The following is a 24,588-nucleotide window of genomic DNA, read 5'->3' on the forward strand; positions in this document are numbered from 1 at the left end:
TTCTCATAGTTGCATTGGGTACACCTGTATCCTTAAACGACTTGTTTTTCCCCATTTCCTCCACAAATTATACCGACATCAAATATAGTGAAAGCAGGGGTTATACTGTGGGGGAGGGACATACAAAGCTACAAAGAAATAATCTTATAAATGAGTTAGAAACAAATGCATGAAAGAAAAAAAACATTTAATTACTTATCTAAGGGTTCATTTTTCCTAACATAACATTATCTGACCTTTCCTGCTTGACTCACACATATACTAAATATTTTTTTTAATTTAATTTAATTTTATTTGTGAACATATTTGTGTACAGAGGAGTTACAATTACATGGGCAGGATAATGCGTACATTTCTTACCAAGCATTGCAGCCTCCTCCTTTGTTTACCCTTCACATCCCTTCCCAGACATATACTAAATATTGCAAATAAGGGAAAACTTTGTTTCTTTGGGCTTGGCTTACTTCACTTAATATAAATTTTCCCAAGCTTTTCCATTTCTTAACAAATGGGGAAATGTCATTCTTTCTGATGGAGGCAAAGAATTCCATTGTGTATATATATCACATTTTCTTGATCCATTCATCTACTGAGGGGCATCTGGGTTGGTTCCAGATCTTAGCTATGGTAAATAATGTTGCAATAAACATAGTTGTGCTGGTAGCTTTAGTGTGGTCTTGTTTGTAAACATTTGGGTAAATGCCCAAAAGTGGGATTGCTGGGTCATAGGGGAGCTCTATGTAAAGTCTTTTCAGAAACCTCCATACTGCTTTCCAAAGTGGTTGAAGGGTCTCATATCTAAAATATACTTGGAGCTCAAAAAATTAAATCCCCCAACAACAAATCCTCAAAGAAACAACTGCCCAATAAGTAAGTGGGTTAAAGACTTGAAAAGAAACTTCTCTGAAGAAGAAAGAAGGATGGCCAACAGACACATGAAGAAATGCTCAACCTCCCTAGCCATAAAAGAAATGCACATCAAAACAACATTGAGATACCACCTCACCCCAGCTAGAATGGCTATAATCAAGAACTCAACAACAGATACTGGAGGGGATGTGGACAGAAGGGAATCTATCACTATTTTTTTAAATGACAAATCATTGGTCTAAAACACACCATTTAATGATAAGGAAGTAGGTATTTAAACTCAAGCATTCTGTCACCTAGACTACTGTTAGCCAATTTACTCCTTGGTTTTTATGAGTCTACAATGGTAAGCAGTTTCCATATAAGGCACTCTCTTATGGTATGTGCTGCTTATGTAGGATAAAACATTATGTAGAATTCTTGTTAATATAATTTTCTTTATTTTTTTTAAATTCAAAGCTGGTACCTAAAACTAAAACTGGTACCTAAAAATAAAATTCTAACAAATTCAAATTAAATAAATGGATTCTTTGTGTTATGTGTATTGTTTGAGGGGCAGGGTGTTTCCTTCTACATGATGGACGGTACCAATCAGATCGATGTGAAGGGGGGTAACATCTAGAAATCTATCTGGGCAAAATTGATATTCTTTATACCTTAATATATGCATACAGAAATATTTAATTGAATGATAGGCATGCAAATGCTTTATAAATTGAAAAAACTGAAGCACAATTCCAACAATTAAGAGCTGAGAGTAGATTCAAGTACAACCATGGTGTTTCTTCATAGGCTGTATATCGACTCCTTGTGTGTGTTTCAATAAGGCATAATTATAATAAAGTATATGATATTATATTTGGATTATATATTTATCTATTTTATGCCTGGACTCTGAAACCAAGTCTTGTTTCTGATGTATACATCTGGAAACTTCAGCATTAGTAGAAAATATTTATTTCATATATCCAAGGTTATTTGAGGCAAGAAATGTTGAGTTTGTTTTATTTTTATTAATTTGTATTTATTTTTTATTGTGAAAATACTGTACAGAGGAGTTACAATTACATGGGCAAGATAATTAGTATATTTCTTATCAAGCATTGTAGACTACTCATTTGTTTACCCTTCCCATCCCTTCCCAGCCTCCCCCCGCCTCCCACCTAATCCCCTCCCCACCAAAGTTGTAAAGTTCATTTTCCACATGACAACTTGTACTTCTCATTTTTGCAACGGGTTCACCTGTATCCTTATATAAACAACTTGTTTTTCCCCTTCCCCTCCACAAATTATACCGACATCAAATACAGTGAAAGCACGGGTTATACTGTGGGGGAGGGACATACAAAGCAACAAAGAAATAATCTTATAAATGTGTTAGAAACAAATGCATGAAAGAAAAAAAAATAAATACATAGCATATGTATGTCTATGAATCTATATTTGCCTTTTGGGCTAGAAATAATGATTACCATACTGTTTCATAAACATATTTTTCCTAATACGATTCTGCTATTATGAACAAATCAACAACTGCAGGAATAAAATAACTCATATGTGTGTGTTAATGTGAATGAATATTATTAAATATTTTAATGCATATATAAATAATATACACACAAATATATATTTCCCTAGAAATATGCTGCACTAGCTATCGAGGAGGTTAACAATGCAAAACTAGCTTAATCTTAACAAAGCCCTTGTTGCTTATCTGGAAATAAAAGTTATATAATAAACTGATATGTAAAGTGATGAAGGATAACATCAGTTTGATATGATGAAGACTAAGAGTTATAACACTACCCAAATAAGTGTTCTGAGAAAGATTTTCAAAGAAATATGATTTAAGTTGAGAGTCAACATAAATTGGGACACCCTGGGAAGTTAGAGGTACTAAAATGAAGATGTTGGAGGTGGATTGTCGAAAACAAAGTAGAACAGTTATTGAAGATAAAGCTGATAAAGTTACTGAAGCGAAAGCCAGGCTCTGCAGTCATAATGAGAGCTATGTGTTTCCCCTATGTGTAGGATCAGATGGGAAAGTGATATAATTCAATGTTTATTTTAAAAGACAAATTTCCAGTTGAGAATAGATTGGAAAGTATAATTATGTGATTTTAATTGTTCAAATAATTATCAAATACATGTTTTATAATACGTTACATTAGTTGAGATAACTCCATGTAAACTAACCACTTATAAAGTGAAATATCTGTTTCTATATTTTCTACCATAGTATTTATTTGCAGCCATAAACAGCAGAGCACCAATGATTTACTATAGTACATCATCCTACTAACAATAATTGAACATTTCAGAGATATGCTTTGTCAAAGTTTATAATCAGTTATGAAATCAGTAAAATATTCATTCATTTATTACTTTACTAAAATATATGATTGAGTAACTGCCATATAATTCCATGGAAATACGGAGACAATAATTGTCCTCAAGGAAATTATAATATTCTTTGCCTGGTATGTACATAAACACACAGACACACAGACACACAGACACACAGACACACACACACACACACACACACACACACACACACAAACACAAATTACAAATGAAATACTGAGTTGGAGTATGAGAAGGAAAATCACAGAGATAGAAGAAATTTCCAGTGCTTGGTAAAATGTTTGGATTTATGTAGCTGACAGCATAATTGAAATGTTTTCAGGAGACAAAGCCACATTTTAATATTCACGATTTATGAAAACAGCATATAATAGTTTGCAACTTTACTTAGAGAAACACTGTAGATTTGAAAGATGCCCACTAGGAATTACTTTTGAATTATAGAATTGGTAATAGGAACAGAAATATGATTGTTTCAACAGAAAATATTGAAGGAAGAAGACTGTTAAAGTAGGCATAAAGCTGGAGAAGGAAATAAATCATAATGCAATTATTACTCAAGCTGATAACATTTTAACTCAAGATGATAACAGATGAGCTTATTCCTCCTAATAATTTCTCATGCCACAATTAATATACATAACACAAAACAACCTCTCTACTTGTGAGTACTAAAAAAATATGAGAATTCAAATTTTAGTGGGTAATTTCCACCCAAACAGGATTATTGTTTATTTATATTTCAATTAATAATACCATACCTAACTAGTTAGCAAGTATATTGTATGTCAATAAAGTATTCAGGAGGAGCAGTTTTATTTTCTGTTTGTAACTAGAAATGATTTAAATATTCTATAATGTAACTCAGTAATGTAATGCCATTTGGGAATATGATTAAATCTCAACTAAGCCAAACTTATTTCAAAGTACAAATATAAGTAGTAATTTCTTTACTTACTATTTTTTACTTTGAACCATGAAACATGCAATGGCACTCAATTTATGACACAGTACTATAAAAATAAAAAAATAAATTATGAAGAAGAGGAAAGAGCTGATTTTGATTCTTATCTTCAAAGACAGGTGATAGACTATATCTAGGACTCTTTATATCTCATCATACTGCTAAGTCAGTGTAGGGCCTTGACCAGGCCCACTGTCTGCTAAGTGTTCCACAACTGAGGTACTTCCCAGCCCAGAAAGTCTATTTGAATAGGCCCTGAAAGTAGAAGCCAGGTTTTTGTTACTATACTAATAGTAGATGTGACTAGCCACATTTTTATTTGGTAAATATCAAGTAACTCACATAAATTACTTATATTACTTCCTGATCATTTTACAGATATATTATTGTTTTATGTGTTTTAAAGTATAATCATATATCAAACTTTCACAGATAATTCATTGAGTAGATGTAAAATATATATATCTATTATTTTGTAGATTGAGATACCTAATTAAAAATTCCTTTTGAGGAAAATATTTAATTGAATGAAAATAATCTTAGGTAATGAAACAATTCACAATAACTATTTTTCTGAGCATCAAAATTCTAAACATTATCTTTTTTATATTTTTTTGTGAAAATACTGTACATGTACAATTACATGGGCAAGATAATGAGTACATTTCTTATCAAGCATATTTGGACTTATCCTTTGTGTCTGTGTGTTTGAGCACATTCATTGCACACCTACAGATGTGGTTTGGGTAGAGTTTCAGAAAGAAATGAGCCATGATCAAATAGGAATGCTGTGGGAAAATATTATTATAATTTCAATAAGTTAAAAATTATCAACATCAATAAAACCACATTAAATAAAGTTGTGTGATTATTTTGAGAATTTATTTATAAGGATGAAAAATAATATCCATTCTTAAATAGTTGAAGTGAATCTTGTACTATGATGGTACTACTTCACTTCTAATTATTCTCAATAATAACATTTCATCAAGAAAATAAATGAAGGACATAGCCAGGTGCCAGTGGCTCATGCTTGTTATCCTAGCTACTCCAGAAGCTGAGATCTGGGGATCATGGTTCAAAGCCAGCCAGGCAGAAAAGTCCCTATGAGAATCTATGTCCAATTCACCACTCAAAAAGCAGAACTCTGTGACTAAAGTGGTAAGAGCACTGGCCTTGAACATAAAGAGGCTCCGGGACAGTGCCCAGTCCCCGAGTTCAAGCCCCACATTCGACTGAAAGAAGGAAGGACAAAATACATATAGGTATGTTGTCATGTTTATTTCTAGCATTAATAAAAACCAACAGTATCGATATACTTTGTCAGGTCTCAAAAACCATGATAACGTAATTGTGAAGTGAATGAACTAAATTTGTATTAAATAATGGATGATATATTTTCAGTTTTTCCAAATCTGCCAAGTTTAGAACACTATAAGATTCTTCATTTTGGACAAAAATTTTACTACATTTACCTAAGAAATTCCATAGTATCCATAGAAGGTGAGAAGCAGGAGGTCTTCTAGGGTCAGTAGCTTAGTGAAGCTTTAAAGCTTAATAAACCTATGTTTGAAATGACTGACGTAGACCCTTATTTTAATTAATAATTCAAAAACTTTCACACGACTCCATAACATGTGGAAGTTTCTAACTGTATTCATGTGAGAATTGGAACATTAGCTCTAGGACCCCCTCTCCCATTGTTAGAGAAAACAAAAAAGATGTGTTTTTAATGGTAGATACTTTTGTTTGATGTAGAAATTAAAGCCCTAAATCTCAAGGTCAGTCAACTGCTGTTATTACACTTATGTGCAGATAAATCATCTTTTGTGGGTTTTGGTGATAATAATAAGCAGCAATAAAACATAGATAATTTGTACCAGGAAGACAAATTGAATCTGGCCAAACATTCCCAGTATGACTATGCCCTTTAGAACAAAGGCAATGTGAGTGTCATAAAAATAACAATTCATCTAAAATAAAATAAAGTCTAGAAGAGATTACTAACGGTACCATGGGTTCCTATGTCAGCTCCATCTGCTTTTAAATCACATAATTTATTCTATGTTTTGTGAAATAAAAAAAATCTTTAAAAGGAATGCCTTGAAAAATCTTTTCCCAGATAGTGTCACAATCCTAAAGTTACTATGTATTTGGCACTTAAATGGATGCACACAGCTACGAAGTGTGATAGTAGTGTAGTGGGTTTCCTGTAACAAGACTAAAGTGACAGGATCAGCTGAGTGACTCTACTTCCCCTTCCTTCATAGCTGCACTCTTGCTTCAACAGATAAGCATTTGGGTAAAGCAAATCAGAAAGTAATAGATTTTAGTGACATGTCTGAGGAAGTGTTTCTCCATATGGTGACTCATTAAACTAACCTGCATGTACTCTTGTTTTTAATGTGCTAGTTGGATGTATTGGACAGACTGGGAGGAAGATGAAATAGACGACAGCGTGGGAAGGATCGAGAAAGCTTGGATGGATGGCTTCAATCGTCAGATTTTTGTGACTTCAAAGATGCTGTGGCCAAATGGCTTAACTCTGGACTTTCAAACCAACACATTATACTGGTGTGATGCCTATTATGATCATATTGAAAAAGTGTTTTTGAATGGAACACACAGGAAGGTAAAGACAAATGGTCCTATTTTTAACTCCCACACTTCTTACAGAAAGCCTTGTTGTGTTGTGTTAAATTTACTTTCAAGTTTATTTTTATGCTCTGTGGGGTAGCTAGAAGGGGCTGAGCATTAAGTGTTGCAGCTGGCACTTGCCTCCTGGAGACCAGACTCTAAGCACTGTGGTATGCCAGGATTTGTGGGAGCTTTAAAAGGAGCTCTCAATATATCAAAGCCGGTTTTTAATTTTTTAATAAGATTTTTCTGCATTATTGATGACTTTTCTATGATCAAACTACTCAGCATTATTCAAATATCTTAAGTATTTACAGTTAAGATTTAATGTATGGGGGCTGGGAAGTTGGCTCAGTGGTAGAGTGCTTGCCTCACATGCATAAGGCCCTGGGTTCAATTCCTCGGCACCACATAAGCAGAAAAAAGCGGAAGTGGTGCTGTGGCTCAAGGGGTAGGACACTAGCCTTAAGCTGAAGAGCTAACAGACAGCACCCAGGCCCAGAGTTCAGCCTCCATGATCGACAAAAAAAAAAAAAGAAAATTTAATGTATCCATTATAAGGAAATAAGCATATTGTATTTATTTGAATAGAGAATTTAGTGACATTAAACTTGAAATATATAGAAGAAATGAACTGAACTTCACGATTATTAGGTTGAATGGAATAGATACCTATTTTTAAAACCTATTTTGGTAGAATCACTGTGAAATGATTATTATATGCATAGGTAAAATTTAAGATGATGTATTGAGTGTTAAGACAGAGGCATACTTAGCAAATATCACTCCTATGGTGTTTTGGGTTTTTGTTGTTGTTGTTTGTTTGTTTGTTTTTTTGGTCTGTCTTGAGGCTTGAACTCTGGGACTGGATGCTGTCCCTCAGCTCTTCAGCTCAAGTCTAGCACTCTACCACTTGAGCCACAGTGCCACTTCTGGTTTTCTGGTGCTTAATTGGTGATAAGAGTCTCACAGACTTTTTCTTGTGTGCACTGGTTTTGAACTGTGATCCTTAGATTTCAGCCTCCTGAGTAGCTAGGATTACAGGCATGAGCCATTGGTGCCTGGCCTAGGTTTTATCTTATAATCACTTCCCCACACACGTAACACATTTATTCTTTATTTTTTAAATATATTTTTATTATTATTATAAAGGTGATGTACAGAAAGGGTTACATATGTCTGCTAATGAGTCCATTTCTTTTTGAACAGTGTCACCTCTTCCCTCATTTTCTCCCAGTTTTTTTTTCTTTCAACCCTTCCGCACCATAAGTTTTATAGTTCATTTCAGCGTAGTGTCTAGTGACTATCACTGCTGCATTGGTTCATCCTTTGTCCCACTGTTTTCTATGTTCCCCCTTATCCTCCCTCAAACAGATAAACTTACATATAAGACAAAAGGTATAGAAATTAAAAAAAGTGATAAAGGAGAAAAAATTAAAACAATTAAACATGATAAATTATACAAGAATCTAAACTTTTAATAAGACCAAAGCATATGTTCTTAGGAAAGAAGCTCAACACCTACTTACATCAGTCATATAAAATGATGTTTATCAAAATGAACCCCATGAAATGAATGTAAACAAGAGGGCTTTTTGTTTTTGTTATTTTTTTTGTTTTTTAATTACCTCAACTTTTAGTTAAATAACAGCAACAGAATATTAAGAAATGGCCAAATGCTTCCTTGGATACTAATAATATGATTACTATAAAATGTTAGCATCTATTATATCTACTATATATAATTTGCACTAACAATTTATCACTATCCATCCATCTATCTATATTCTTAAGTGTAATACTAAATGTAAGAAGAAAATTCGACCTTATATTACATATACACTATTATTTTATAAATAATGAAAAGTGAAAAAGTAGTTTCATTTATTTACATTGCATAACCTTACACCTGTAACAAGAATTAAATGTTTGTTATATGCTTTCTCCAGTTAATCAACAGTAAAATATAAGTGGAACAAAAATAAGCATATTAAGACATTCAGAATTGAAAATTAGTGAGACTTTTCTATGTACTGTTAACAAAGGATTTATTTTCAATATTAAAATATTTCCTTTCTTGTCACTTCTTAGATTTTGTCAGTTTCCATTGACCTAATTAATGTAGATTAATCCTTTTCTTTCCATTGACATTGAGCTATTTTGTTTTACTAGGTCATTGGATAGAGAATGCTACACTATAAATAATAACACTGATTACTGAAGTCAACTTATATCTAAAAATTAGGCAAAATTATTTTTGTGTCATTTATGAAAATGTTTAAATGGATGCAATGTAGAAAGTCTACTTCAAATAATATACTCTATTTAGAAAAATATGCTCACATTGAGAACTCTAAAGTTACTAAAAGGCAATATGAGATCAGCTATTAATGAAATTGTTATCCTATATGCTTATAGCAAATACCACTTTCTCAAAAAATGTAGTTTTGACCCTAAAGTTCAAGTGTGATTTTTCATGATATGTTTATTGTTGCAGACTGTTTACAGTGGGAAAGAATTGAACCATCCTTTTGGATTGTCACATCATGGGAATTATGTTTTCTGGACTGATTATATGAATGGCTCCATTTTTCAACTAGATTTGACAACGAGTGAGGTGATATTACTGAGACATGAAAGGCCACCTCTCTTTGGACTTCAAATTTATGATCCACGAAAGCAACAAGGTATTAAAACCCAAATAAAAATTCAGCTGAGTTTTTCCATATAATCCTTCACAATAGCTACCCACAGGCTCTAGTTTGACAGTGTTGCAAGTTTTATGATAAAAAATGTCCATATTACTCCAAGGTCAATCAAACCTTAAGACTTTGTTGCCATAAGAACATATTTCTCATTGTTCTAAGTAGCCTGATTGGGAATTCTATCTGAGGCAATTTCAAGGATTTCCCCCAACTTTTCCTATTAAATGTCATTGTCAGTGAGAATGTGCACTTTGCTAATTAAAATAAAACCCCCTTTGTCATTAAAGGTAAGTGCTTTGAGCAGCAAATAAACATTTTAGATTGAAAAAGATGGTCTGAAAAATGCATTATGTAAGAAAAATTTTGTCAGTCGTGGGGCTTGAACTCTGGGCCTAGATGCTGCCCCTCACCTCTTCAGCTTAAAGTAAGCTCTCTACAACTAGACCCACAGTGCCACTTCTGGTTTTCTTCTGGATTATTGGAGAGGAGTCTCACAGACTTTCCTGCTCAAGCTGGCTTTGAATCGTGATCCTCAGATCTCAACCTCCTGAGTAGCTAGAATTATAGGCATGAGCCACCAGCGGCCGCTTAAAAGAAACTTTTATTTGTGCAAGCATATGAGTATATTTACCCGAAGAGCTTCTATGTATATTTATTTATTTATTTGCATATTTATTTATTTATAGTCACAGTTCAAAACCAGACAACGCAGAAAAATCTCATGAGACATTTTTTTTTCTTTTCTATGCCCTCTTCCCAGCTTCTATGTATATTTAAAGAATATGTAATTGCTGTATATGATTTGAAAGTGCAGCAATCTACTGTAATGTTTATGTCATGATAAAATTAGATAATATTGCCATGTGGCTCATAGTCATGAGTTATTAATATTTATTATGCTCCCACAATTAGAATGGTAATACATCAGATAATCAACAAAGAGAACAGTTTAATAAATATGTGGTTATATTTTTATAAATCTAAATAACTACTATTTCTTTTTATGATTATATCACTATAAAAATATAACCACTATAAATTTTAATGAATATGAAATGAGTATACCTTCAGGTTTTTTATTTCCTTTTGCATGGCTTCAAAAAGTTTGCAAGCTATTTTACCTTAAAGCAACTATTTTGCTTTAGAGCTTCAAACTTTTCCTAATATACGTAAATTGCTTCATTCAGTTATACTGTACTTATATAACATAACAGAAGTGGTTAAAATGACCAATATCATATTTCATTTTAGTAACTTTAGATTTCTGAATTTGAGCATATTTTTTTAAGTAGGACATATTATTTGAAGTAGACCTTCTACATTGCATCCATTTAAGTACTGAAATGGGATGAGTACATGAAAATTTAAATATAGTATTCTACTACACTACTTAAATAACAGAAGTACTTCGATATAAAATAAATTCAGACATTTAAATGTGGGCATGATTTTGTAACATATTTTTTTCATATTGATATTTCTCTTTTTAACTTTTGAACTTAAGATATTAATAAGTTTTAGAAATACATAATAAGTAGAGTATAAATTCTGACTACATAGATTTCTACCAGATTTTTCCCTCAAATATAGAAATTGAATGGATTTCTTAGTGGTATGAAAAATTATTTGTTCTTAAAATGGAATAAACTAGTTTTATATAGGTATTTAATATTTATTGTTCTTTTCTCCTTTTCTGATTTACAGAGAATATTGGCTATATGACTATTTGTATGAATATTTAAAGTGCATGACTGTATTTACTTATTTGTAGTATCAGTGAAGATAATAGATGTCAGATAAATATATTGTACAAAGGTAATATTCATGTATATACTTTCACTTATCACATGTCAAGAATCCTATAAACAATAAACAGAGATGCTAATAAGGAAATAACTGAGTACATTAAACCAGATACAGAAAAATCAGCCCTCAAAGTAGATATAGCTCACCGTTATGATCATCAAATTATGTTAATACATCAGTAAATTTCATGACTGCAAATGCATTCATTCAGAAATGAATTACAAAATATTTTTTAGGACTTAAGTTTCAAAGTTTTTTTCATAAAAATCTTTCATTACCAATAAAGTTAATAAGCATTTCTTCATTAACATTAGATATCTAGAATAATTTATATAATCTTATCTTGAAATTCCTCCTAAAAAGAAAAGCAATTATGTAGAATGCCACTTTTATATTTTTCATCTCTAGATTCAGAAGCATAGCTTAATGTCCCCACTGCTGTAGAGAATTAAATAATCAAAACTAATACTTTACAAAAGGTTGATGAATAATACCCTACATCTATTTGAAAGTACCGAGTTATTTTATCTCAAATAGAGGGCATTAGCTAATAATTAATTGCAATTATTATAACTACCAGGAAGTCAGTTAAGCATTCATATTTAACACTCACAAGAGATATTGAAGACAATTATGCCCTAAAGAAAACACATTTCAGTAAGCTTAAATTCTGAAAATTAAAGACAAGAAGCCCGTAAATCGTTTTCACCAATGGGCTGGCTCCATTTGAAGTCAATTCTGCTAAAATTGTTCCAGATTAAATGCATGATACAAGGAATACTGAAGCAATGGCATTACTTTATTCTAGATCATATGATCTGCCATTGGTTAGAAATAAACTTAATTGTCATCATTTAATTATATCTGGGCATGGTGTTTATACCTGTAATCCCAGCTACTCAAAAGTAGAGGTGAGAAAGAAAAATCACTTCAAGACTAATTCTGGGCAGAAAAAAGAAAGAAAATTTTGTGAGACCCTATCTCAACCAATAAAATGCTCTTTGGGTATCATGACACTCATCCCAGCCTTGCAGAAAGTTTATGTAAAAGGATTATAGTTTAGAGTGGCTGGTACAAAAGCCAAATAAAAAAAAATAACAAAAAGGAGAAGTGGGGTAAGATATACAATGACTGCTAGTCAAATGAAAGGTCTTGTGTTCACTATCCTGTAGTTAAAAAAATCTGATATCTATAAACATCAAAATATTAATAAAGACTTTTGAAAAAAAGTCTTATTTTTTGTCTGTGGAAGTTAGGGTATGCTTCGAAATAATCTCCCTTGAAATGCAAGCTTATATATTTAATACACAGGTAGAATTATATAATCAAAGCCTCTTTATCTTTCAAAACTGAATTATATCAGTCCAGAGCTAGTACTGTGTCTGTACTCCAAATAACAGTTTCTGTCATTCAAGTTGTTGGCTAAAAGTTTCATTAATTAACTCATTCCCTTATTCTAACAATATTTATCACATATAATATATGCAAGGCATGGGAAGAAAAATTTTGGAAACGATAAGTTTATGAAGAAAAGATGATATTTGCAGCTCAGACACTCCACTTTCTTGAAGTTAGTCTTGAAGTGTGATTTTTTTTTCTCATCTATACTTTCTGAGTAGATAGGATTACAGGTGTGAACACCAGGCCCAGATATAATTAAATAATTGTGTATTCTATGTATCATGGCTATCTGTGTGTGTGTATATATATATATATATATATATATATATGCCTCTTCATTGTCATTTTTGTATAATTATATTTATATTTGAAAAATCATCTAATCATGAATGAGACATTTTATATGAAATACTTTGTAACCTGAGACAACCTCAAAAAATACCTTCACATGAGCTCAGTCTGCAATGCATATGTAATGACATTCAAAAATATTTTGGGGTGCTGTAAAATAAGAAAAAAGTACTTTGATTAGAGATATAGGATTATTCATATCAATACAGATTTAAAATTTTTATTATGACAATACAGATAATTATTCCTCTGTCAATATGTAGTATTAACAGAAAATCAATATGTTACAAAATTGAATATTAATAGCTTATTTCTAAATAATTATGTCATATTCACTGAGAATGTAAGTAGGAGTCATTCCACTGACACTTAATATAAATTTTCAATAATGAAATATAATCTTATGTATTTGATTTTGTAATTTCTTACTGCTTTATTTCTTCATATATGACTAAATATTTTAATTTAGTTAGAATTTTCAGACTCTGATACTAAAATATTGAGTATACCCTTACTGTTGTACAGCATAGGAAACATGCATAGCCTATGGAGTGTTACGATTTTATCCTATACTGATGCAATGAATTCAGTTTTAGCTGAAAGCTGCTTACAATTAGTCACTTGGTCATCTTTTGGGATTTTAATGCCAATATAATTTAGTGCAATTTAATGCCAATATAAATCTTAATAATTTTATTATCTTATTGTATATTTTATAAGTGATTAAATTTATTTATATTTAATATTTGAGTAAGATCTTTTGATATACAAATTGTATCTAGTGACATATGGAAAATTCAACATAAATCAGTTGACAATTACCATGTCAACTGAATTGTATGTATTGCAGATGTTTTTGAGTTTGGCACAAATATGCCAAAGTGTAATTTCTTTATTACCTCCCCAATCTGTAGAAATAAATGTTATAAAAATGTAATTGTCTAAATTTAACATATCCTTATTTATAGTTTTCAACTTTATAACTTACATATTATCTTTAAATAAGTGTACAAAAGTCAAAATCTTCAAAAATTTACTTCTTATGTGATAATTTCCCTTGGTAACTCACATATGCTCAGGAATCCCACCTTTGTGAATTTCCTCTCTTGATGACTTTACTGAAGTATGCAGTATGGCTATCAGTGCCTCTGCTCTTTAGATCCTTTGGGACAACACTTCTGACTCGTGTGATGTACCTTCTCTTGAAAAAGCAAAGCCGCATCTTTTAGTTTCCCTTGGTTCAGAGTCTTCAACCCACTGACATATCAGGATACTTAATCGAAAGGGAAGAATATCCCTGTTTTCAGCCCTTATTCCCTTTCTGTTCCCTGGGGAGGGAAAACCACATTCCAAGATCCAGAAGTTTATTTCCCAAAGAACTCAGACTTGAACACTCTGGGACTGATCTGAGAGACGGAGACAAATACAATTGTGTCTTCACTGTCCTATTTCCTGGTACCACGGTGCATACTTCCACAGAGACTTCGTTCTTCATCTAACATACAGATTCCTCTGATCAAAAAAGGATGTATTGGGCTGGGAAGGTGGCTCAGTGGTAGAGCGCTTGCCTTGCATGCATGAGGCCCTGGGTTCGATTCCTCAGCACCACATAAGCACAAAGAAAAAAGCTGGAAGTGGCGCTGTGGCTCAAGTGGTAGAACGCTAGCCTTGAACTGAAGAGCTGAGGGACAAGAGCCCGGGCCCAGAGTTCAGGCTCCATGACTGGACCCAAAAAAAAAAAAGAAAAGAAAGGATGTATTTTCATGTTTCTCAATTATGTGTCTTTTGATCTGGAAAATTGGTTACATTAGTGAATATTATATGTGTGTGTGGGTAAATATTTTTGCTTTCTATAACTTCTAGAAATAATGTAAATCTGAAACCAGGTATAAGGATACATTCTTGTAATTATAGCACTTGAGAGACTGAGACAAACTTGACCTCTCTAGAGACACTCTATGTGTGGGTGGGGCAGGGTAGAAGAGTGGAAACCTGACCTGGGAAGCAATGGTTAGGATTAGATTATTAGAATTATCTGATGAATTGGCTTCTCTCCTCTTGCAGGAGATAATATGTGCCGGGTGAACAACGGGGGCTGCAGTACACTTTGCCTGGCCATCCCATCAGGCCGAGTATGTGCATGTGCTGATAATCAACTTCTAGATGAAAATGGGACCACATGCACATGTAAGTTTCTTTTCTCATTATATTCATTGTTTATGTGGCTCTGCCTTAAACATACATGCAGATAAAATCAAAGAATTCGTTTTAAACTGAAATTAAGAGTTGCTTATATCTTGAGAGAATTTTTAACTGAATCCATTTCCAATAGGTGGCTACAAAATAAGAATGAAGGTTTGCAGAATATCCTGTCATAATGCATATACTTCAGTAAAGATTGAAATAAGCATATCCCACTGAAGCCAGTATTTCATAAGTGAACCTCACTAGCAGCTGTTACCACTGGAGGCATAGTTGTTGATTAGGTAACTGCTATGGTATACAATAGAAGTCTAAAATGACTGTTCTTGATTTTCCACATTTTGTGGTAAAGAACAAGGATAGAGGGAAAAAAATGAGATTTCTAAGGAACTTTTATAAAGTGGAAAATTAACTAGATTGATTGACCTGGATTAAAGACATTTTTATTAACTTTCACTGATGTTCTTTGGTTTATTACAAATTATTATTCCAAGGTGACTCTTTTGCAGTTTTTAGAACACAAATTAGATCCTTCAAGTACATTAACAGCAACAACATTATGCATATATTGAGCAATATATAACATTTTCTGGATGATTTAATCTTGATATGTATGTTAGTGTTCCTCAGAGATAGAACCAATAGGGACCAATAGGACATACCCATGTATACACATACATAGGTATACGTACATTACACATATATGTATTTATAAAACTGGGGCTGGAAAGGTGGCTCAGTAGTAGAGTGCTTGCCTTGCCTGCATGAGGCCCTGAGTACGATTTCTCAGGACCACATAAGCAGAAAAAAAAAGCCGGAAGTGGTGCTATGGCTTATGTGGTAGTGTGCTAGCCTTGAGCTGAAGAGCTAAGGGACAGCACCCAGGCCCAGAGTTCAGGCCCCACAACCAGACCCCCCAAAAATAGATATTATATATATATATATATACACACACACATTATATAATAGATATATAGAGATATTTTATCTATATATGTTTATATATGTGTGTATATATATGTTTGTGTGTGTGTGTATATATATATATATATATGTAAGTGTGGTGTTTGTGTGTGTAGACAGAGACTGATGGAGATTCAATCATAAGGAATTGGCTGATAGGACTAATCTTAGAATCTGCTGTTGGCAATTTAGAAATCTAGGAAAGGCTATCTCTATATTCCTTCTCAAGCATTTGTAACATGCCACTTATTCTAAATTCTATTGCTATTATTTTAAACTCCAGTTATTCAAGACTTTGATAAAATTGCTCAGTTCCAAACCTTCTTATAATCGATAATTTATGATCCAGAATATTGTCTGAATTATTAGATTCTTTAAAAAATGTTTTGAAGGCTGGGAACTGGTGGTTCTCCCTGTAATCCTAGCTACACAGGAAGCTGAGATCTGAGGATGGCCAAGCAGGAAAATCTGTGAGATGCTTATCTCCAATTAACCACCAGAAAACCAGAAGTGGTGCTGTGGTTCAAAGTGGTAAAGCACTAGACTTGAGCTGAAAAGCTCAGAGACAAGGCCCAAGCCCAGAGTTCAAGCCCCATAACTGACCAAAAAAAGAAAAAAAAACATTAAGAAACAAATGTGGGCTTAGTGGACATTCATGCTTGCATGTGAGGCCCTTTGTTTAACCCCTAGTAGTACGAATATATGTGTGTATGCATGTGTGTTCATGTGTTAATTTTTCCTCCCTATGTTATGTTATTTTAGTTCTAGATCAAACTTTCACTAATTGCATTTTTAGTACTAAAAAGTTTCTCTTAAAGGATTATTTCTACAGTTATTTATTTTGTAATGGCCTATAAAATGCTCTATGAAGAGTAATTTTCTTAGCATACTTTTTCTTAGTCACCATGTGATTTTTTTCTTTATTGTTCTAGTTCATTATTCTTTCATTTCTACATTGATATTACTTGGCAAAGATACCTCCATGAACAATGGTTTACCAACAGGGAGGTTCCACTTAAATTCTTCCAATTTATTTGTAAGGCTAAATTTTATCACAGTTATTTGGAAAAATATTATGGTTAATGTGTAAATTTGATAACTAATTTTAATTTCCTATCATTTAACAGTGTCTTATTATTTAATAGCATCCTATCACTTAATAGTATTCTATCATTTAATAGTATTTCACGGGACCTTTGCTAACCTAATTGAGCACATACACAAAGACACACAGAGACACACACGCTGTCTTGAATCCACCAGGGCTCTTTCTACTTTTGATCCACCCCTAATTTTTCTCTGACGAGCTGAAGGTAGAACAAAAAGCATCTTTTAATATTTTTATATATTCTTTTAATTTACCCTTTTATACGTACAGGTATTTCATCCATAACACAAGAGCCAGGAATATGTGTTCATGACCAAAGATGGATGGGCTAATTCATTTCCTTTCTTTAACTCAGAGGGTATCCTGAATGCATTCTTAAAGTTAGGAGTATTGGTCTTGAAAATAAATGAATGTTCATTGGTGATACTATCAAACTCTTAGAGGTCTTGTTGGTTCTCAGTTTTGTCCTTTGTCATTACTGGAAATTAATGGGAACATATATTAATCAAGTACTAATATCTGACAGTATGTAGAAAAATATAACATTAGAATATGAAAATTATAGAAAAAACATTAGAATACAAACATTGTAAACATAAGATCAGCAACTAGGGTAAGTAGAAAATAAATATTAGTTGGAAGAAGCCAGAATTAGACATATGGTTTAAATGGTAGAGTACCAGTTCTGAGGAAAAAATGTCAAGCAAGAGCTTACCACTCAACACACACACACAAACACACACACACACACACACACACCCACACACACACAATCGGAGAAGACAAGACAATGCAAAACAAATTATCATAAAGAATTTCAAGAAGTAAGATATTGCCATTATTTTCATCATTTCTGCAATGTATTATTCTAACTTATATGAATTTCCTGTTTCTATAGACTTTCTTATGTATTAGAAAAGAAGAGATTAGCTTAGAATCAGCCACTTGTCTGTTGAGAGTACAAGAGTTTGTTTTCTTGTCAGCACTTAAGGTAAACAAAGAAATACTCAAGACAGACCAAGGCTCTAGTCATTGTAGTTAGCCTATGGAAGTATAGAAGTTTGTTGCATCTATATATCTGGTCAGAGTGGACGCATACAGAGCCATGTTTTTCATACCATCAGCCATAGGTAATTGATTCTCCTCTTCTACAGTTAGACTCTTTAACTGATAAAAATTTTAACTTAAAATATGTCTTAACTGCTTACTTCATCCTTTCACATTTAGAGACTGTCTATTTGATTAATTGTGTTTCACACTTTTGTTATAGTGTTAAGCTACATTTATATATCATAGCAAGAAAGGACATACACAGATAATTTCTTGGGAAATGACATCTCACTTTCTCCAATGCCACAGATGGATTTTTAATATTGTTTTGCTCCAGCAGTGACTACCAGACTCTTTTCTTTTTGTCTTTGGCCTTTGATCAAGCACTCTGCCTTTTGTAGTTTTCTTCTTGCCATAACTGCCAAACAAAATTGAAACAAAACATGTTCTGTAGCTTCTTGGAAGCCAGAAACACAAATAACTTAACAAGAACTCTAGCTGAGTGTGCACTATGATAGCACTTGGAATGATTCAGATTGACAGGCTTAACTGCAGGGGAAGAAAACAACAGAAAGATAAGGAGTATTTATTTTTAAATAACCCAGACAATCACTAGATATCTCTGCATAAATAAAAAATAGGTCAGTTGACTTGCAAGGAAATATTATGCATAAAGTTGGCTACAAAGCTGATTTCAGGAGATTTATTGTCTTGTTTGTACACATACAATTATATACATGCTGGAAGTCATAGGACATTTTATAAAACACTTGTTCTCTTTCTAGTATATATAATTTATAGATAATAGAATTTCAATACAACAAAGGCAAAAGAATAGCAGCTTGTATATATTTTATTGAAAAATGTCAAATCAACCAATCCGAGAATCCTGTTTCACAGTTAGTCTTCCAGTTATCTGTTAAACTTGCACCCTGCTTTTAATAAAGAATACAATTTGCCTAGAGAGAGGAAAAAAATTTCAGGAGAAGTAGCATACTAAGTCATGTTTTGCAAAGAACACACGGTGCTTCTAAGTATGGTATTTGTTTCTATTCATTTAATAGTAATATGCTATAAGAATATAGATTCCAGATGAGAAATTTTCAGTGGTAGAGAACCATGGAAGGAATTCTTTCTTGCACAGTATAGTACAAAACCAAACTATAACCCTTTGCTAGTGGTGATTTCTCAGGGCTTCTGAATTTATGCAGGCTAGACTATTATCATGTGTATGGAGTAAATTGGATTAGCAATATAATCCAAGTCTCACAAGCAAAGGGATGAGAGACTTTGCTAAATTTAGACAGGATCTTCATGGTTTTAGTATTTATTGATATCAAATTAACAAAATTGACATCATATGAATGAAACCTATGAGCAGATGGTCAAGTCAGACTAAAAGCCAAGGAATTCTTTTTTTTTTTTTTCTCTTAATGATCTTGCAACTTAAAACTGTGCCAGGAAAACATGCACTCAACCTGAAAATGCTGGAATACTACAAATTTGATTAAGATGAATTCTAATGCCTTGATTGAAAGAGTGAAGGATATAAGTATATTGGACTATTATTGTGAATCCTGTCTGTCATAATCAAATCTTTCAAAACTAAAGTTGGTATCTGGAACAGAATGTTAACTTTGAATTTATGATCTCAGAAAAGCTTCTGTAAAGCTAATTGAGTAAATACCAAGTAAATTTTATCTTTTTTAATACCTTTATATAGAAAACCACAAACTAAAAAAAAATTTTTTTAATGAGGAAGGCTGGGATGGTTTCTCAGTTGTAGAGTGCTTGGCTTCCATTTATGAGGCCCTGGGTTCGATTCCTCAGCACCACATAAGCAGAAAAAGCTGGAAGTGGTGCTGTGGCTCACATGGTAGAGTGCTAACCTTGAACTGAAGAGCTGAGGGACAGTGCCCAGGCCGAAGTTCAAGATTTAAAAAAAAAATGAGGACATAAATGATCCTGAAGAAGTAAATTAAGCTTTATAAAGGTACAGCATGTATTTTTTTAAATGCTAGTAGTATTATTTCATTATAGAATAATGAAATAATAGTGTCCAAACACTTTATTTAGCTGCCTGAAAGTAAAGGAAAAAAAACTCACCTTTCCAACATGTGTTACTCACAGAAGAACAACTTGAGTAAAGCAAGAAGATTGGTTATCCAAAAGATAGCAGAGCAGAATTGTGTGTCTGTGGAACTCTGTGACCTTTATCACACTCTGATGCCCTAGATATATTCCTCTGGCTGAAATAGTGTTCCACAGTTGTGAGCCATTTATCTGCCCAGCTGTGACAAGCCCATGTTCTAGGATATATGAAATCTAATGTGTAGTAAAATGTTTCAGGCAGTAAAAAAGTTTAGAAGGTCTGCTCACATGAATATTTATGGTACTCTGTGCATAGAAAGCCAGAGAAGATGATGCACTGCATAAGTTCAGTGCTCAGAAGACCACTCTATCTAATGAAAGGCCATCTTGTTGTGACCTAAAGGAAAATAATATTTTCATAGGATCTTCTCAGGAAAGCAGGACTGAGTAAAAACATGCAATATGCCACAACTTCAAGTTTCTCTTTAGGTCCTTATGTCTTCCTGCTTAATACAAAGGCAGTAAGAAATTCTCTACTCCCAATATAAAACAAACAAATATGTCTTAATGTGAAACATGAAAGGGCAACAAAAATTTTGTTTTGTCTGTTATACTTGGACAAATGCTGTTTTGACTGAGTTACTATAATTTTGTTACATTGATGACAAATCATCAAATGAAGGAAGAGCCAGAGTTTAGTTTAGCATGGGAACTGAGTTTGAAAAAAGGAGCAAAATTAGAAGCACAGGCACATGTTCATTCATATGGTAGTTTTATAGACCTAAGTTGGATCGATATATTGATTTGGGTTACTAAACTGAGATCTAAACCGGAGATGATGTAAACTTTAAGTAGAGAAGAACAATTAGTGAAAAACAAACACAAAGAAAGAAAGAAAGAAAGAAAGAAAGAAAGAAAGAAAGAAAGAAAGAAAGAAAGGATGGAAGGAAGGAAGGAAAGAAAGAAAGGATGGAAGGAAGGAAGGAAAGAAGGAAGAAAGGAAGGAAGGAAGAAATTGCTCCTTTACATTATTATGGACCAGACATTAATCCTAACAAGAATTCTGCAAGTTTATACCAAAGGAAAGTAGCTAAATCTTTAATATGTATTTTCTTTTCTTCAAGGTTCAATTCTAAAGAAATCTTTGTAATTACTGCACTTGTGATCATACTGAAAGCAATTTAGGGATTTGTTCCAATATCTGAGGGCTGTACACATTTAGTCAGACAAAATATTGAAAAAAATGATATAGGAGCTTTGAGCATATAGTCACATTTTTTAGCATTACGAGATAACTCTCACAATGTTCTCTCTCATGCATGTTTTGTCTCTATCTCTCTCTGTCTCTGTCTGATTGTTTGCCTGTCTCCCTCCCCCTTCACCTCCACCCTTTGCTCCCTGCCAGTTCAAATATATCTGGTTCCCTCTTTCAGTCTTTACTACAGCAGAGAAAGCAAATTCACTGGCTCAGTCCATGGGAAGGTTCGGGAGGGAGGTATTTGTATTTTCTTGATAAATGTGTTACAACAGTTCTTTCCCACATGCAATCCAACATGTTCTTCTGTAGTATCTTAATATTTATTCCCAGTTTACTTATCTTTAAGATGCAGATAATAAAATTTTGTATAATACCTAAGGTAATAGTGATCAATTGAGATAATGAAAGGAATCTCCTTTAAAGCAAAACATTATATACATATACTAGTCTGTTGATTGGTAACTCCTTTGTACAACTCCTTAAAGATAAAATTAAGATACAATTTTTAAAAATGTTTTAAAAAGCAAAACTACAGATAAAATATAGTGGTATCTTATGGTTCTTTATTGTTATTTTGATGACAATTTCCCTAAAATAAATATTTGAGTCAATACAAAAATTACTATCAAAAACTTGTTAAAAATCTTATTTATGGAAATGACTGCCAGTACAATTTTCCTTTACTATTTATGACCATATATGGTCTTATTATATATAATATATATGTATTATGCATAAATATATAATATATGTACATATACATTATCTATAAGACCATTGTATTTTTATATATACATACATATGCATATATATATATATATATATATATATATATATATATATATAATGTTTTTTGAGGAGGTGAGAATCGAATTCAAGGCTTTGTACTTTCCAAGAAGCTCTCTTCCACTGAGATAAATCCCCAAATCTCTTAAAGTATCTTTGCTGTATATTTTATTAAGCTTTAGTTAACATTTTGAAAGCTACCTCATAATTATCATGTCCATTTTATGTATCCTAATGTCAGAGAATTTTAATTCAGAGAATAGTATTATTTTAATAGACTTTATAACATGAAGGAGTATTTAATGCATACTTGGATATATGTAGTGAGTTAGTTGCTATAACCTGGAAAATTAACATATTCATCATCTCTCTTAATTAATGTATTCATGATTTATCTTTGTTACCTTACTCTGTGTGTATGGTAAGTTAATTTAAATTAAATTTCTGCAAATTTTCAGCACATGTAAAATACAAATATTGTAGTGCTTTTGTCCTCTAATACATGCTTGCCTTATTTATCCTCTGTATCTGTGAATTTGTTTCCTTTGACCTAAACCTCCTTTTCTCCCTCTTTGCCCCAAAGTTGTAAATTCAACTCAGAGATTATGTTCCCCTCTGGGTTTGCACATGTCTACATCATGAAATAATACTCAGCCTTTACAAAGAATGATACCTTGAAATGAATCTGGAGGACATTCAATTAATAAAATAAGACAAGCATAGTTCAACAAATATCGTGGGAACCAACAAAATTTATTTTTTATTCTATACTGGATAACGAAAGAAACATTCACATACCATGGACTGTATTTCTTTCATTCTTTTCTTTTTGTTTTTAACTATAGTTAATCCCGGAGAAGTTGTCCCTCATGTATGCAAAGCTGGAGAATTTCGCTGCAAGAACAGACACTGTATCCAAGCTCGGTGGAAATGTGATGGTGATGATGACTGCCTGGATGGAAGTGATGAGGATCCAGTACATTGCTGTACGTTTTCCAAGGAGTCTTACTCTGTGCCTTCCTCAGTCTTTCAGTGTATGGGTGATCAGAGAATTTCGGGAAAGATTTAAAATACCTTTGATGCAAAGAGAAAGCATTTTTTAAAACAGAAAGACCATATGACCTGCTTTACATAGGTTTAAAGCACATTTTCTCCTCTATCCACCCTTCACATCTTATTTCAGTTAGTCTCAAATCCTTCTTTTCTCATCTATGACAGTGCCAACACACTACTGTCTAAGGTTACACAAGGACTTGTTTTAGATTTTTGAATTTCAAATATGGAAAACTTGACTTAATTACCCTCAAGACTGAGGAATTTGTACAGAAAAATCACAATCTATTTCACTGCTCCTTGGCAACATAACTTTTTTTTGGCGGGGGGGACTCCAGTCGTGGGGCCTGAACTCTGGGCCTGGGTGCTGTCTCTTAGCTCTTCAGCTCAAGGCTAGCACTCTACCACTTGAGCCACAGAGCCACTTCTGGCTTTTTTCTTTTTGCTTATGTGGTGCTGAGAATCGAACCCAGGGCCTTATGTCTGCAAGGCGAGTGCTCTACCACTGAGTCACTTTCGCAGCCCTTGACAAGATAACTTTGAAGTTTCAAGAAAATAAACTAATTTTGGAAGATGTTATCATCTAGGTTTGCTGACACAGGAAATGTTGGAATACACATATGGGTACCAAGGTGAAAGTAATCAGATTTGGCTTTCTTCTCCTCTTAGCTTCTAGTTAGCCTCTTGTCATTTGCTAGAGTAGAAATAGTTTCATATTTTCAATAGGATTATGGAAATTTCTCATATATTTGGATGGAAAGCACTTTGAAAAGTTTGTAAAATCATCTTTAGAGACGGAAAGTAGTTAATGGTTTTGAGAGAAACCACTAGAGACAGGCCACAAGTTCAATATTTTTGAAAGAAAATAAAATACTATATGTGAAAAAAGGCATGTGTCAGATACAGGTTTTTTTGATTTTTGTATTTGACCTTGGGAGATGGTTTCAAAAGAGTGTTTTTTCAATTAATGAAGTTT

General features: G+C 32.8%; 1 protein-coding gene across 1 annotated transcript in view; it reads left to right on the forward strand.

Annotated features, from left to right (window-relative positions):
- Positions 1 to 24,588, forward strand: part of Lrp1b (low density lipoprotein receptor-related protein 1B) — a 1,500,426-nt gene that overhangs the window by 799,849 nt on the left and 675,989 nt on the right. Inside the window, exons 13-16 of the mRNA XM_013030060.1 lie at positions 6,614 to 6,833; positions 9,336 to 9,525; positions 15,166 to 15,288; positions 23,405 to 23,545. Coding sequence (XP_012885514.1) covers positions 6,614 to 6,833; positions 9,336 to 9,525; positions 15,166 to 15,288; positions 23,405 to 23,545 — 674 coding nt within the window. The remainder of the gene's footprint in view (positions 1 to 6,613; positions 6,834 to 9,335; positions 9,526 to 15,165; positions 15,289 to 23,404; positions 23,546 to 24,588) is intronic.

This window comes from Dipodomys ordii, unplaced genomic scaffold, assembly GCF_000151885.1.
Source record: "Dipodomys ordii isolate 6190 unplaced genomic scaffold, Dord_2.0 Scaffold126, whole genome shotgun sequence".
Taxonomy (NCBI): Eukaryota; Metazoa; Chordata; class Mammalia; order Rodentia; family Heteromyidae; genus Dipodomys; species Dipodomys ordii.